This window comes from Coregonus lavaretus, assembly GCF_964263955.1.
Source record: "Coregonus lavaretus genome assembly, chromosome: 6".
Lineage (NCBI taxonomy): Eukaryota > Metazoa > Chordata > Actinopteri > Salmoniformes > Salmonidae > Coregonus > Coregonus lavaretus.
In genome coordinates, this window is record NC_139993.1 from 51,556,414 (window position 1) to 51,569,698 (window position 13,285).

At 41.7% G+C, this 13,285-nt stretch overlaps 1 protein-coding gene across 1 annotated transcript in view; it reads left to right on the forward strand.

The window, feature by feature from the left end:
• Positions 1-706: 706 nt before the first annotated feature.
• The window catches only part of LOC311131067 (CMP-N-acetylneuraminate-beta-1,4-galactoside alpha-2,3-sialyltransferase-like), a gene marked incomplete at its 3' end in the record, with an annotated part of 78,099 nt that continues 65,520 nt past the window's right edge, over positions 707-13,285 (forward strand). Inside the window, exons 1-2 of the mRNA XM_084163884.1 lie at positions 707-871; positions 1,324-1,471. Coding sequence (XP_084020010.1) covers positions 1,354-1,471 — 118 coding nt within the window. The 5' untranslated portion in view covers positions 707-871; positions 1,324-1,353. The remainder of the gene's footprint in view (positions 872-1,323; positions 1,472-13,285) is intronic.

Genomic DNA, 13,285 nt, shown 5'->3' on the forward strand with positions numbered 1-13,285 from the left:
ACTAACTCCCATTGTTTGTGTACTAGCAAACCCCACAGCTCAGCCCAAAACAGGATTTACACATACTGTTGGAGAGGACGTTTGGAAGGTCGGTGAGTGCTTGAATTTAACACTTTGAAGAATATAGCAGTTTGTGTGTTTGCTGATTATATTTTTTCAAGGTCATTATAGCAGTTGTGCTCCCCTTCTCCAAGTTCCTCACTTATCACCTTAGGGTGGATGGTGTGTAGCTATCAGCCGTGATCTATACCAGTACAGGATCTGATTTTCTGTCTCATGCTGAGGCTGCACACCTTAGTGACAGTAGTCCTTGCCCACACTCTATAGTTGCCCGGACATCGATAATATATAGGGGTTGTGCCTCTGTGGTGCACTAGCTCTCACACATGTTGAATGTCAATTTTGTATTTAGCAAGCATCTGTCACGTTTCATAATACAAAATACAAAATCCTTGATTAATAAACGTATAACAGTTGTGATGTAGCCTACTTCTGCCCTCTTATTTGTCATGTTTATCCAATTGTAATTTGTATCAAATGCAGTGACATTATTAAAGTTGCAACATTGTAGTTACTTTCCACCCACACAACCAGTTACATTGTAGCCGAGTGCCACTGATTTGGCGTATTACAGATGTTCCCTACCCATTCTGTCAGTGTTGTGTGTGCAGAAGATGGTGGTGCTGCTGCTGTACAGTGACAACTATTGACTTTTTGCGGGCTCTGCATCCACTCGCAGCTGGGTAAATATTTTGAATTGACAGGAGGTAGATGGATAACTAGCTTGGAAATAAAAAGGTGGAAGATGTATTTTAAGTCGCTAGGTGTGCAGGCACTTAAGTCTTCGGGGACACGAATCATCAAACTAACGGTAAGGACACAAAGGTTCCAGACAGTTAGCCTGGCGCTAGCTATCTTCTCTCATGTAACCTGCCATGCTTCATTGCCTACCAGGTGATCAAATGTAAATTACCTATTTGTTAACAGTATCGAAAAACCTGTGCACTAAATCGCTAACTTGTGTCGTGATTCTGTTCACTAATGCTATCAGCTTGCTAGCTAACAACACGGCTAGCTAGCTAGCTACCCCTCCATGTCCAAATATGATAGCTAGCTACTTGATAGCCATCTAAGGCAAGGGGGTGCGGTGGAATGTATGTGCTAAATAACTAAACCACCTGCTATTCTATTCTCATATATTATGTTCTGTTGTATTCTATTATTTCTACTATTGTATACAAAGTACATTGAAAGTCAATGTTCTTTATTGAAATGGAATTGATCCAGTCGCTGATGATAACCATCAGTCCCCTTCTTCAACAGTGTGTATGGTACCATGTACAGTAGGAGGTGATGAGAGTCATGAAGCCAACCCGTCACCTGCTCCTGGTGCTCTGTCCCATGCTTGTCCTGGGCTTCCTTTACTACTCCTCTGGGAGGCTGCACCTGAGGGGCTGGGGACAGAAATCACGTAAGTACTGTAAAGCAACTACTGTATAATAAGTCCTAAGTAAGTGCAGTAGCAACTTACCACCTATGTCCTACCAGCCTGGTTTAACAGGTGATTTTATTACCCATGCTTAGAATCATCCGTCATGATGTTGAAGAATGCATTAGTGAGCTAATGACATGACTAAATATGGAGTCTGTGAGCCTGTGAGAGGATGCACAGAGTCAAAATGAAGGGAACAAACAGTCAAAAGGGAGGTAACACTACTTTTTCCCACGTATTTCTAGATTTCCTTTTCTATTCTAATGTGATAATGATTATAATTTACCAAACTTTTCCTCTTCACCCATCACAACCATGTTTCATTGCAGCAAATGTGAATGCAGTCTGTTAAGCACATTCTGCTTCTTACCAGATGGGGGAGCTAAGAGACAGGCTACATACTTTGGAACTCTGGAAGATGAACATTAGGCATATTAATATGTAAATAGGCTGCATCACAGATTTGTGCTGTGTGCAGCAGATTTAGATTGCAGTGGTGACCACATCTGGATTGAAACCAAACAAGAGGGCCATGTAGGCTATTTAAAAAGTTGGAGTTGCAAAAGTGTATTTTTCCAAATGACGTGACATTATACTAATGGTCACCAATCAAGAAGTGATTTGATGTGACTATACTCTATACGCTCTGACCTTTTCAGTTGTGTTTGTTGTCCCCAGAATGCTTTGAATCTCCAAAGGCTGTTTGTTTACAGTCATTAGCGATGAATTTACATGTTTTATCACACCATGTAGTTATGCTAAGTAGACACTAGGCAGGTTACCATTGACCCAGGTTTATTCGACAAAAGCAATGTTGCAAAAAACAACATAGTGATGTGTAATGGAAACGGCAGCTATAGGAGAAATGTTCTAAAGATCAACAAAATGTGTATCCGGTCGACGGGTGGATTTGGCTTTTGTCAAACTTCCTTTATTGCAACAAATGATGATGTAAACTGTGTTTTTCCGAATAAATGATGATTGCCGAATAATAATCGCGAGGCACGTGATGTCATCACGTAACTATAAAGCTCCACTCCACATTCAATTCTAAATGCCTACTGCTTGTAAAATCTACTTTTCAACTTTAAAAATAATTTTTGTTTGCAGGACAAATATTGTATTGACTTTGAAGAATGCCTGAATTGCTTCGCCTTGCTTTTCTGGTTGGCTGGATTCAAGTTTCACCATCAAATTATTTCAAATCTACAGGAGTGCAAGTTTCACCATAGCACGGACCGTGGCGATACGTTGGCACATGATAATTATTAGAATATGGCAAATAATAGTCAATTCTTGCATTCTATCCATGCTGGCTTTTGCGGGCTACCTGAGACATGAAACAGATAGGTGGGAAAAGGGATACCTAGTCAGTTGCACAACTGAACGCATTCAACCAACATGTGTCTTCCACATTTAACCCAACCCCTCTGAGGTGGGAGGGAATATAGGGATGTCGCCAATAATAATGCGCAATTTGCCTAAATGGATAAGGAAACGCTTAAACCACTTCGTTTTTATTCGGTACTAGGTTTTTTTTAGGTGTGATGTCATTACGTCCAGCTTTTTTTTTTATCGACACAAGACAGTTCAATGGAAACGCACCGCAGCAGGCAACTGTCACATCTATCTTCTAAGTGAACGTTCTAAATTTCGCCCAAAAATCCCTAGACAAGTTAATGGAAACATAGCTAGTGATGAGAAGAACTGGTGCCTCTCCTGTCTATGAAGTGCACACCCATGATTTTGTGTCTTTTATTTGTGATGGAAAGCTTGAATAACTTAGATTTTTCATGCAATATTGTGTCTGCCCTACGCTTTCAAAGCGTTAACACAAGCGGTTTTGGAGTGGAGCATTAGCTACAGCTTTCAGAAAAATTCACTCCCCTGACATTTTCCACATTTTGTTGTGTTGCCAACTCCTCAGTAAGGAAAGTAGCTATTGGCTGTCCTAAAAGTCGCTAGAAGTCGCTAAGTGACGTCATCAACTAATTTGCATAATTGGCAATGTGCATGTAATTGTGATGGACGCTGTAGGAGAGAGGAATAACGTCGTGGGAGAGACAAAAAGTGAGTAAAAAACACCCTACATTTACATCCCGCCCTGAATGTAAGCCAGGGTGGGATCTGCCAGCAGCGGCTTCCCGCATTTGCGATTCATTTGCAGTCTGGACCTGGAGGGGTGAACATCTCCTGCTCTGACTGCAGCTGGGAGGGACTGGGCCGCCTGTGAGTGCTTTGGGTTACAAAGCACCCGCTGCTCATTGAGAAGAGTAAGAACGATACGTGTTTTCACGTCAGTCTCCAATAACACCAGAAAAAGTTGCTAGATTTGTCGCTAGCCGCTTTTTTGAAAATGTGTCGCTAGAGGGGTCTGAAAATCCGCTAAATATAGCGACGAAGTCGCTAAATTGGCAAAACTTGGTTACAAGGTGGGATTAAAATTGATTTAATTGTCATTTTTTTGGTCAACAATCTACACAAAATACTCTGTAATGTGGAAGAACAATTCTAACATTTGTAAAATATGAAAAATAAAACTCTAATCAAATCACATTTTATTGGTCACATACACATATTTAGCAGATGTTACTGCAGGTGTAGTGAAATGCTTGTGTTCCTAGATCCAACAGTGCAGTAGTATCAAACAATTCACAACAATACACAAATCTAAAAGTAAAAGAATGGAATTAAGAAATATATAAATATTAGGATGAGCAATGTCGGAGTGGCATTGACTAAAATACAGTAGAATATAATACAGTATATACATATGAAATTAGTAAAGCAGGATGTAAACATTAAAGTGACTAGTGTTCCATTATTAAAGTGGCCAGTGATTCCATGTCTATGTACAGTGGGGAAAAAAAGTATTTAGTCAGCCACCAATTGTGCAAGTTCTCCCACTTAAAAAGATGAGAGAGGCCTGTAATTTTCATCATAGGTACACGTCAACTATGACAGACAAAAATAGATTTTTTTTCTCCTGAAAATCACATTGTAGGATTTTTTATGAATTTATTTGCAAATTATGGTGGAAAATAAGTATTCAATAACAAAAGTTTCTCAATACTTTGTTATATACCCTTTGTTGGCAATGACACAGGTCAAACGTTTTCTGTAAGTCTTCACAAGGTTTTCACACACTGTTGCTGGTATTTTGGCCCATTCCTCCATGCAGATCTCCTCTAGAGCAGTGATGTTTTGGGGCTGTCGCTGGGCAACACGGACTTTCAAATCCCTCCAAAGATTTTCTATGGGGTTGAGATCTGGAGACTGGCTAGGCCACTCCAGGACCTTGAAATGCTTCTTACGAAGCCACTCCTTCGTTGCCCGGGCGGTGTGTTTGGGATCATTGTCATGCTGAAAGACCCAGCCACGTTTCATCTTCAATGCCCTTGCTGATGGAAGGAGGTTTTCACTCAAAATCTCACGATACATGGCCCCATTCATTCTTTCCTTTACACGGATCAGTCGTCCTGGTCCCTTTGCAGAAAAACAGCCCCAAAGCATGATGTTTCCACCCCCATGCTTCACAGTAGGTATGGTGTTCTTTGGATGCAACTCAGCATTCTTTGTCCTCCAAACACGACGAGTTGAGTTTTTTCCAAAAAGTTCTATTTTGGTTTCATCTGACCATATGACATTCTCCCAATCCTCTTCTGGATCATCCAAATGCACTCTAGCAAACTTCAGACGGGCCTGGACATGTACTGGCTTAAGCAGGGGGACACGTCTGGCACTGCAGGATTTGAGTCCCTGGCGGCGTAGTGTGTTACTGATGGTAGGCTTTGTTACTTTGGTCCCAGCTCTCTGCAGGTCATTCACTAGGTCCCCCCGTGTGGTTCTGGGATTTTTGCTCACCGTTCTTGTGATCATTTTGACCCCACGGGGTGAGATCTTGCGTGGAGCCCCAGATCGAGGGAGATTATCAGTGGTCTTGTATGTCTTCCATTTCCTAATAATTGCTCCCACAGTTGATTTCTTCAAACCAAGCTGCTTACCTATTGCAGATTCAGTCTTCCCAGCCTGGTGCAGGTCTACAATTTTGTTTCTGGTGTCCTTTGACAGCTCTTTGGTCTTGGCCATAGTGGAGTTTGGAGTGTGACTGTTTGAGGTTGTGGACAGGTGTCTTTTATACTGATAACAAGTTCAAACAGGTGCCATTAATACAGGTAACGAGTGGAGGACAGAGGAGCCTCTTAATGAAGAAGTTACAGGTCTGTGAGAGCCAGAAATCTTGCTTGTTTGTAGGTGACCAAATACTTATTTTCCACCATAATTTGCAAATAAATTCATAAAAAATCCTACAATGTGATTTTCTGGATTTTTCTTTTTCTCAATTTGTCTGTCATAGTTGACGTGTACCTATGATGAAAATTACAGGCCTCTCTCATCTTTTTAAGTGGGAGAACTTGCACAATTGGCAGCAGCCTCTAAGATGCAGGGTTGAGTAACCGGGTGGTAGCCAGCTATTGATGGCTATTTAACAGTCTGATGGCCTTGAGATAGAAGCTGTTTTTCAGTCTCTCGGTCGCAGCTTTGATGCACCTGTACTGACCTCGCCATCTGGATGATAGTGGGGTGAACAGGCCGTGGCTCGGGTGGTTGATGTCCTTGATTATCTTTTTGGCCTTCCGGTGACATTGGGTGCTGTAGGTGTCCTGGAGGGCAGGCAGTGTGCCCCCGGTAATGCGTTGGGCAGACCGCACCACCCTCTGGAGAGTCCTGTGGTTGCGGGCGGTGCAGTTGCTGTACCAGGCGGTGATACAGCCCGATGCTCTCAATTGTGCATCTGTAAAAGTTTGTGAAGGTTTTAGGGGCCAAGCCAAATTTCTTCAGCCTCCTGAGGTTTAAGAGGGGCTGTTGCGCCTTCTTCCACACACTGTCTGTGTGGGTGGACCATTTCAGATTGTCAGTGATGTGTACGCCGAGGAACTTGAAGCTTTCCACCTTCTCCACTGCAGTCCCGTCGATGTGGATAGAGGCGTGCTCCCTCTGCTGTTTCCTGAAGTTCACGATCAGCTCCTTTGTTTTGTTGACGTTGAGGGAGAGGTTATTTTCCTGGCACCATTCCGCCAGGGCCCTCACCTCCTCCCTGTAGGCTCTCGTCATTGTTGGTAATCAGGCCTACCACTGTTGTGTCATCTGCAAACTTGATGATTGAGTTGGAGGTGTGCGTGGCCACGCAGTCATGGATGAACAGGGAGTACAGGAGGGGGCTGAGCACACACCTTTGTGGGGCCCCTGTGTTGAGGATCAGCAAAGTGGAGATGTTGTTTCCTACCTTCACCACCTGGGGGAGGCCCGTCAGGAAGTCCAGGACCCAGTTGCACAGGGCGGGGTTCAGACCCAGGGCCCCGAGCTTAATGATGAGCTTGAAGGGTGCTATGGTGTTGAAGGCTGAGCTATAGTCAATGAACAGAATTCTGACGTAGGTATTCCTCTTGTCCAGATGAGATAGGGCAGTCTGCAGTGCTATGGCGATTGCATAATGTGTGGATCTATTGGTGCGGTAATTTATTATTTTAATTTTTAATTTTTTTTGTCATTTAGCAGACTCTCTTATCCAGAGCGACTTACATGAGCAATTAGGGTTAAGTGCCTTGCTCAAGGGCACATCGACAGATTTTTCACCTAGTCAGCTCGGGGATTAGAACCAGCGACCTTTCGATTACTGGCACAACGCTCTTAACCACTAAGCTACCTGCCGCCGGTAAGCAAATTTAAATGGGTCTAAGGTGTCAGGTAAGGTAAGGTAAAGGTTAGGGTTGCACGATATTGGAAATAACTGACATTGCGATATTTTGTTTTTCTGCGATATATATTGCGATATGAAAAAATACAGGATGTGTGTATGATCCTCTGGGAAAAATGCAGTTTGCAAACAGCAACTTTTCAGGTGGAAGTCCTCATTAATAAAGTGTATGGTCAGACTTATGTAGGGCTCCGTTGTCCGGCTGGACCACAAGTCCGTTGTTGCTGTATAATATTCCACTTGTGACAGCTCTGTTTCAACTTGTGCCTTGCATTTCTCGTACAACTCTGGGATGGCAACTTGAGAAAAATAGTTGCGTGATGGCATTACATACCGCTTGTCAAGCGACCGGATCATGTTTTTAAAACCCTCTTTGGTAACCGTGTTAATTGGTACCATGTCTTTGGCGACGTGAAATGTTATTGAATCTTTGATTTCTCTCTACCGTTTGGAACCTTTCTCGTATGGTGTAATACTGGCAACGCATCCGCTAATAGATTTTTGCTTTGGAGGGCATTGAGATGCTTTGCATCTGATTTGTGGTGCCGCCTTAAATGATCGAACAAATTGGTCGTGTTGCCTCGTGTTGTGGCAACAATTGCAAGGCACTCTCGACAAAGTACCTGTTTTTGGTCAACATCATCCTGTCTGTAGCCGAAATATTTCCATATAATTGACGATGCATTTCTTTTTGCAACCAAATTCTCAATTTTGGTATTTTTTGCCTGTTCCTCGCTCATCATTTCGTCACGCGCAAGCAGAGCCTGCATGTCAACCACGTGCAGCAACCAACTCCGTGTTTAAAATAATAATAATAATAATAAACTGTGTATCCAATAACCCATAAATCGGAGTAAATTACGTTATATAGACTGATATATGTTTACCTTACTAAATCGCACGTTCTGTGATGTGACTATTGTGGATGCATACATCGCAATGTCGATGCTGAAACGAGATATCGTGCAGCCCTAGTAGAGGTGATATGATATGATCCTTAACTAGCCTCTCAAAGCACTTCATGATGACAGTGAGTGCTACGGGGCGATAGTCATTTAGTTCAGTAACCTTTGCTTTCTTGGGTACAGGAACAATGGTGGACATCTTGAAGCAAGTGGGGACAGCAGACTGGGATAAGGAGAGATTGAATATGTCTATAAACACTCCAGCCAGCTGGTCTGTGCATGCTCTGAGGACGCGGCTAGGGATGCCGTCTGGGCCGGCAGCCTTGCGAAGGTTAACACGCTTAATTGTCTTACTCACGTTAGCCATGGAGAACGAGAGCCCACAGTCCTTGGGAGCGGGCCGCGTCGGTGGCACTGTGTTAACCTCAAAGCGGGAAAATAAGGTGTTTTAGCTTGTCTGGGAGCAAGACGTCGGTGTCCGTGACGTGGCTGTTTTTGCCTTTGTAATCTGTGATTGTCTGTAGACCCTGCCACATACGTCTCGTGTCTGAGCCATTGAATTGCAACTCCACGTTGACTCTGTACTGACGTTTTGCCTGTTTGATTGCCTTACGGAGGGAAAACTACACTGTTTGTATTCGACCATATTCCCAGTCACCTTGCCATGGTTAAATGCCATGGTTAAATGCGGTGGTTTGCTCTTTCAGTTCGCACTTTCAGTAATATACAGTATCTTGATTACATAAGTATTCACCCCGAGTCAATAAATGTTAGAATCACCTTTGGCAGCGATTACAGCTTTGAGTCTTTCTGGGTAAGTCTCTAAGAGCTTTGCACACCTGGATTGTACAATATTTGCACAATATTCTTTAAATAATTATTCAAGCTTTGTCAAGTTGGTTGTTGATCATTGCTAGACAGCCATTTTCAAGTCTTGCCTTTGATTTTCAAGCCGATTTAAGTCAAAACTGTAACTAGGCCACTCAGGATTGTCTTGGTAAGTACATATTTGGCCTTGTGTTTTAGGTTATTGTCCTGCTGAAAGGTGAATTTTTCTTCCAGTGTCTGTTGGAAAGCAGACTGAACAAGATTTTCCTCTAGGATTTTGCCTGTGCTTAGCTCTATTCTGTTTATTTTTATCCTAAAAATCTCCCTAGTCCTTGCCTTTGACAAGAATACCCATAACATGATGCAGCCACCACCATGCTTGAAGTGGTTCTCAGTGATGTCTTGTATTGGATTTGCCCCAAACATAACGCTTTGTATTCAGGACATATTTGCCACATTTTTTTTCAGTTTTACTTTAGTGCCTTATTGCAAACAGGATGCATGTTTTGGAATATGTTTATTCTGTACAGGCTTCCTTCTTTTCACTCTGTCATTTAGGTTAGTATTGTGGAGTAACTACAATGTTGTTGATCCATCTTCAGTTTTTTCCTATCACAACCATTAAACTCTGTAACTGTTTTAAAGTCACCATTGGCCTAATGGTGAAATCCCTGAACGGTCTCCTTCCTCTCCGGCAACTGAGTTAGGAAGGGCGCCTGTATCTTTGTAGTAACTGGGTGTATTGATACACCATTCAAAGTGTAATTAATAACTTCACTATGCTCAAAGGGATATTCAATTACTGTTTTATTTTTGTTTTTTTACCCATCTACCAATAGGTGCCCTTCTTTGCGAGGCATTGTTAAGCTTTCCTGGTCTTTGTGGTTGAATCTGTGTTAGAAATTCACTGCTCGACTGAGGGACCTTACAGATAATTGTATGTGTGGGTTACAGAGATGAGGTAGTCATTCAAAAATCATGTAAAAAAACATTAATATTGCACACGTATTATGTGACTTGTTCAGCACATTTTTACTCCTAAACCTATTTAGGCTTGCCATAACAAAGGGGTTGAATAGTTATTGACTCAAGACATTTCAGCTTTTCATTTTTAATTAATTTGTAAAAAATGTCTAAAAACATAATTCCACTTTGACATTATGGGGTGTTGTGTGTAGGCCAGTGACACAAAATCTAAATTTGATCAATTTTAAATTCAGGCTGTAACACAATAAAATGTGGAAAAAGTCAAGGGGTGTGAATACTTTCTGAAGACACTATATCTAGCTTCAAACTGATTCACTGAAGCATTAAATGAAGCTTGTCTCAGGGTTAAAAAGCAGTTGGATAATATTTAGCTATGGTGTGCTCCACGGAACAACCTGGGTGTCTTTATTGTAAAGTTTCTAGTTGGTACTGTTAGTGGTACAGGGCAATGTTTCCTCTTTGCTGTCTTTCACCTGTCGTTCATTTGTACCGTCACATTCTCCAGTGAAAACATTCTGGGAGGTTACTGTACACAAACCTGTCGATGCTTCACCTTGCTCAGTTAACACAAAATGACTGTGGTTGCATCCCAAATGGCACCCCATTCCCTATATAGTGCACTATTTTTGACCATGGCCCTGGTCAAAAGTGGTGCACTATGTAGGAAATAAAATGCCCTTTGGGATGTTGACTGTATAAGATGTTAGTGCTAACTGACAGACAGCAGAGGTGCTTGGGCTTTTAACTAACGTTAGCTCCAATGTGACACACTTGTTGTAATGGACTAGGTATATGTGTCGATAAACAACAAGGTGGCTGGGATTTATTAGAATCATGTCTTTACCTCAACCGAAGAGACTTTTGTTTCAAAATGTTCTCTTTGGCAAGGCTCGCTTTCAAATAATTATTATACCATTAAATAATGTTATTCCAGCCTGAGCTTTTCTGCGTAATAAAAAAAAATGGTTCAACTTTATTTCTATGCAATTACAGGAATAGGCTAACAACATACAGTCAGCAGTACAGCATTACTACACAGGTATAGAGCATTACAACCTTAACTGTTTTGTTTTTGAGGACACCCTATACCTCCCAGATAGTTTTTAAAGTTACATGTTTAGGCTAAATGTCTTACTCATGAGAAACAAGAACAACAATACTCTTCTCTTTCATTCTATTTTTCCCCTCCTCTCAGTCTGTCAACTAGCACTCAAGTTCTGTGAAAATACACATTTCAAAGCAGAAAATTATTCCTATACCTCAGGCATATCAGCATTTGCTAGTAATTTGGGAAAGATGTTTGTTCACCGTTCTTCACAGATGAAGGTTGTGTTTCTTAAAAGGGATGGCGGAGCCGAGCGTAATTCTGGACAGCTGCCTGTTCTTAGCCAACCTGAGTCCATGCTTGATTTGAAAATAGACCATTATATAAAAACGAAGTAAACGTTTAGAGATGAGTGCATTTAACCTTTCTCCGAGTCTTTAAGCTTTTTTGGCAGACGAGCCAAAGAATCAAAGTTGAGCAGGCTAACTCAGCTTTAGCCTAATGACCTCAAACAACAGATCTTGTGAGAGCAACTCAACAACCTCACACTCCCTCTCCTGATTTTACGGTACATGTACACCAACCCCTATTTTGTTCTAGCAGCTTGTTCTACAACCCACTACTAGGCCATATTCCAAGCCAGGCCACAATCACTGCCAGGTCATCATGTTATGTGCTGTTCTAAATCAGCTAAAGGTCATTTAGGCTTCTTAATCTTGAGTGGATTCTTGGCCCCAAGGTGTAATGGTTGCATGTCAGAGATAAGAATGATATTGATCGTGAGTCAGAAAGTTAGACGGCTAGGTCTCTGTTCTAGCCTATCTTAGGATATTTTTTGTTTACCCATACGTACGGCCATGTAGCCAGAACCAACATCTTTAAAACAAGAAGATTTTACATTTGTTATGAAAACTGTAGTCTAACTGTGGTATGGTTCTTTTGTTATGAAACCTTTGATCTACTATGGCATGTTTTTTGTTAACTAGGTAGTGGCTAGTTATTATTCACTTGTTTGGACTGCTGAATGTCCAATGATGTGCAAACCAAACCCTCAAACCAAGCCCTTCAACCGTGTAAACTTGATAGAATTACTTCTCCTTTTAATCATCCTGTCATCTGTTTCCCCTAGTCTGAACAACAAACACTCCCAGTGTAGTGTTGATCTAAGGCCTTTCACAGCTGTAATGAGTTTATTTTCATTCAGGGTTGTTGCTTTATCTCATGATTTGCGATGTGGTCATACTTACTAGCAACACTTTCCCCAGTTGGAGTTTTAACCCAGTTAGGCGGACAGTGAATGATGATGTTGGTGGTGGTAGAGCCTAGCTGCCTAGTAGCAACAGAACAGGAGATGGATGTGGTCTTCTGAGAGAGGGTGTTGGTAGTGTAAGTGGAAATGAAGAGAGTAGCGGATAATATGGCTTGTTGTTTATATCAAACTCTATGACTAACACTACTCAATCAACCACCTGTTTTAACACTGTGTATTCCCCATATAATTACTAGAACAGACATTCCCATGCAAGTCAATGTTCTGTGATGGGCGGACCAATTCTATTTCTATGGTACTGCAATGTTGAGGGACCTAGCACACAAGCGTTTTGCTGCACCTTTTTATACCTGCTATAAACGGTGTACGTGACGAATAAAAATGGATTTGATTTGATTTGGTATTCCCTTGGATAGACACTTGTCCAGCGTGATCTAACTGAATATTTACTACCTTAAGGCGTAAGACAGACCTACTGAAATACAGTATATCTTACAAAGACAATTAGCATATACAGTGGGGAGAACAAGTATTTGATACACTGCCGATTTTGCAGGTTTTCCTACTTACAAAGCATTGTATGATTTTTAAGTAATTCATTTGCATTTTATTGCATGACATAAGTATTTGATTACCTACCAACCAGTAAGAATTCCGACTCTCACAGACCTGTTAGTTTTTCTTTAAGAAGCCCTCCTGTTCTCCACTCATTACCTGTATTAACTGCACCTGTTTGAACTCGTTACCTGTATAAAAGACACCTGTCCACACACTCAATCAAACAGACTCCAACCTCTCCACAATGGCCAAGACCAGAGAGCTGTGTAAGGACATCAGGGATACAATTGTAGACCTGCACAAGGCTGTGATGGGCTACAGGACAATAGGCAAGTAGCTTGGTGAGAAGGCAACAACTGTTGGTGCAATTATTAGAAAATGGAAGAAGTTCAAGATGACGGTCAATCATCCTCGGTCTGGGGCTCCATGCAAGATCTCACCT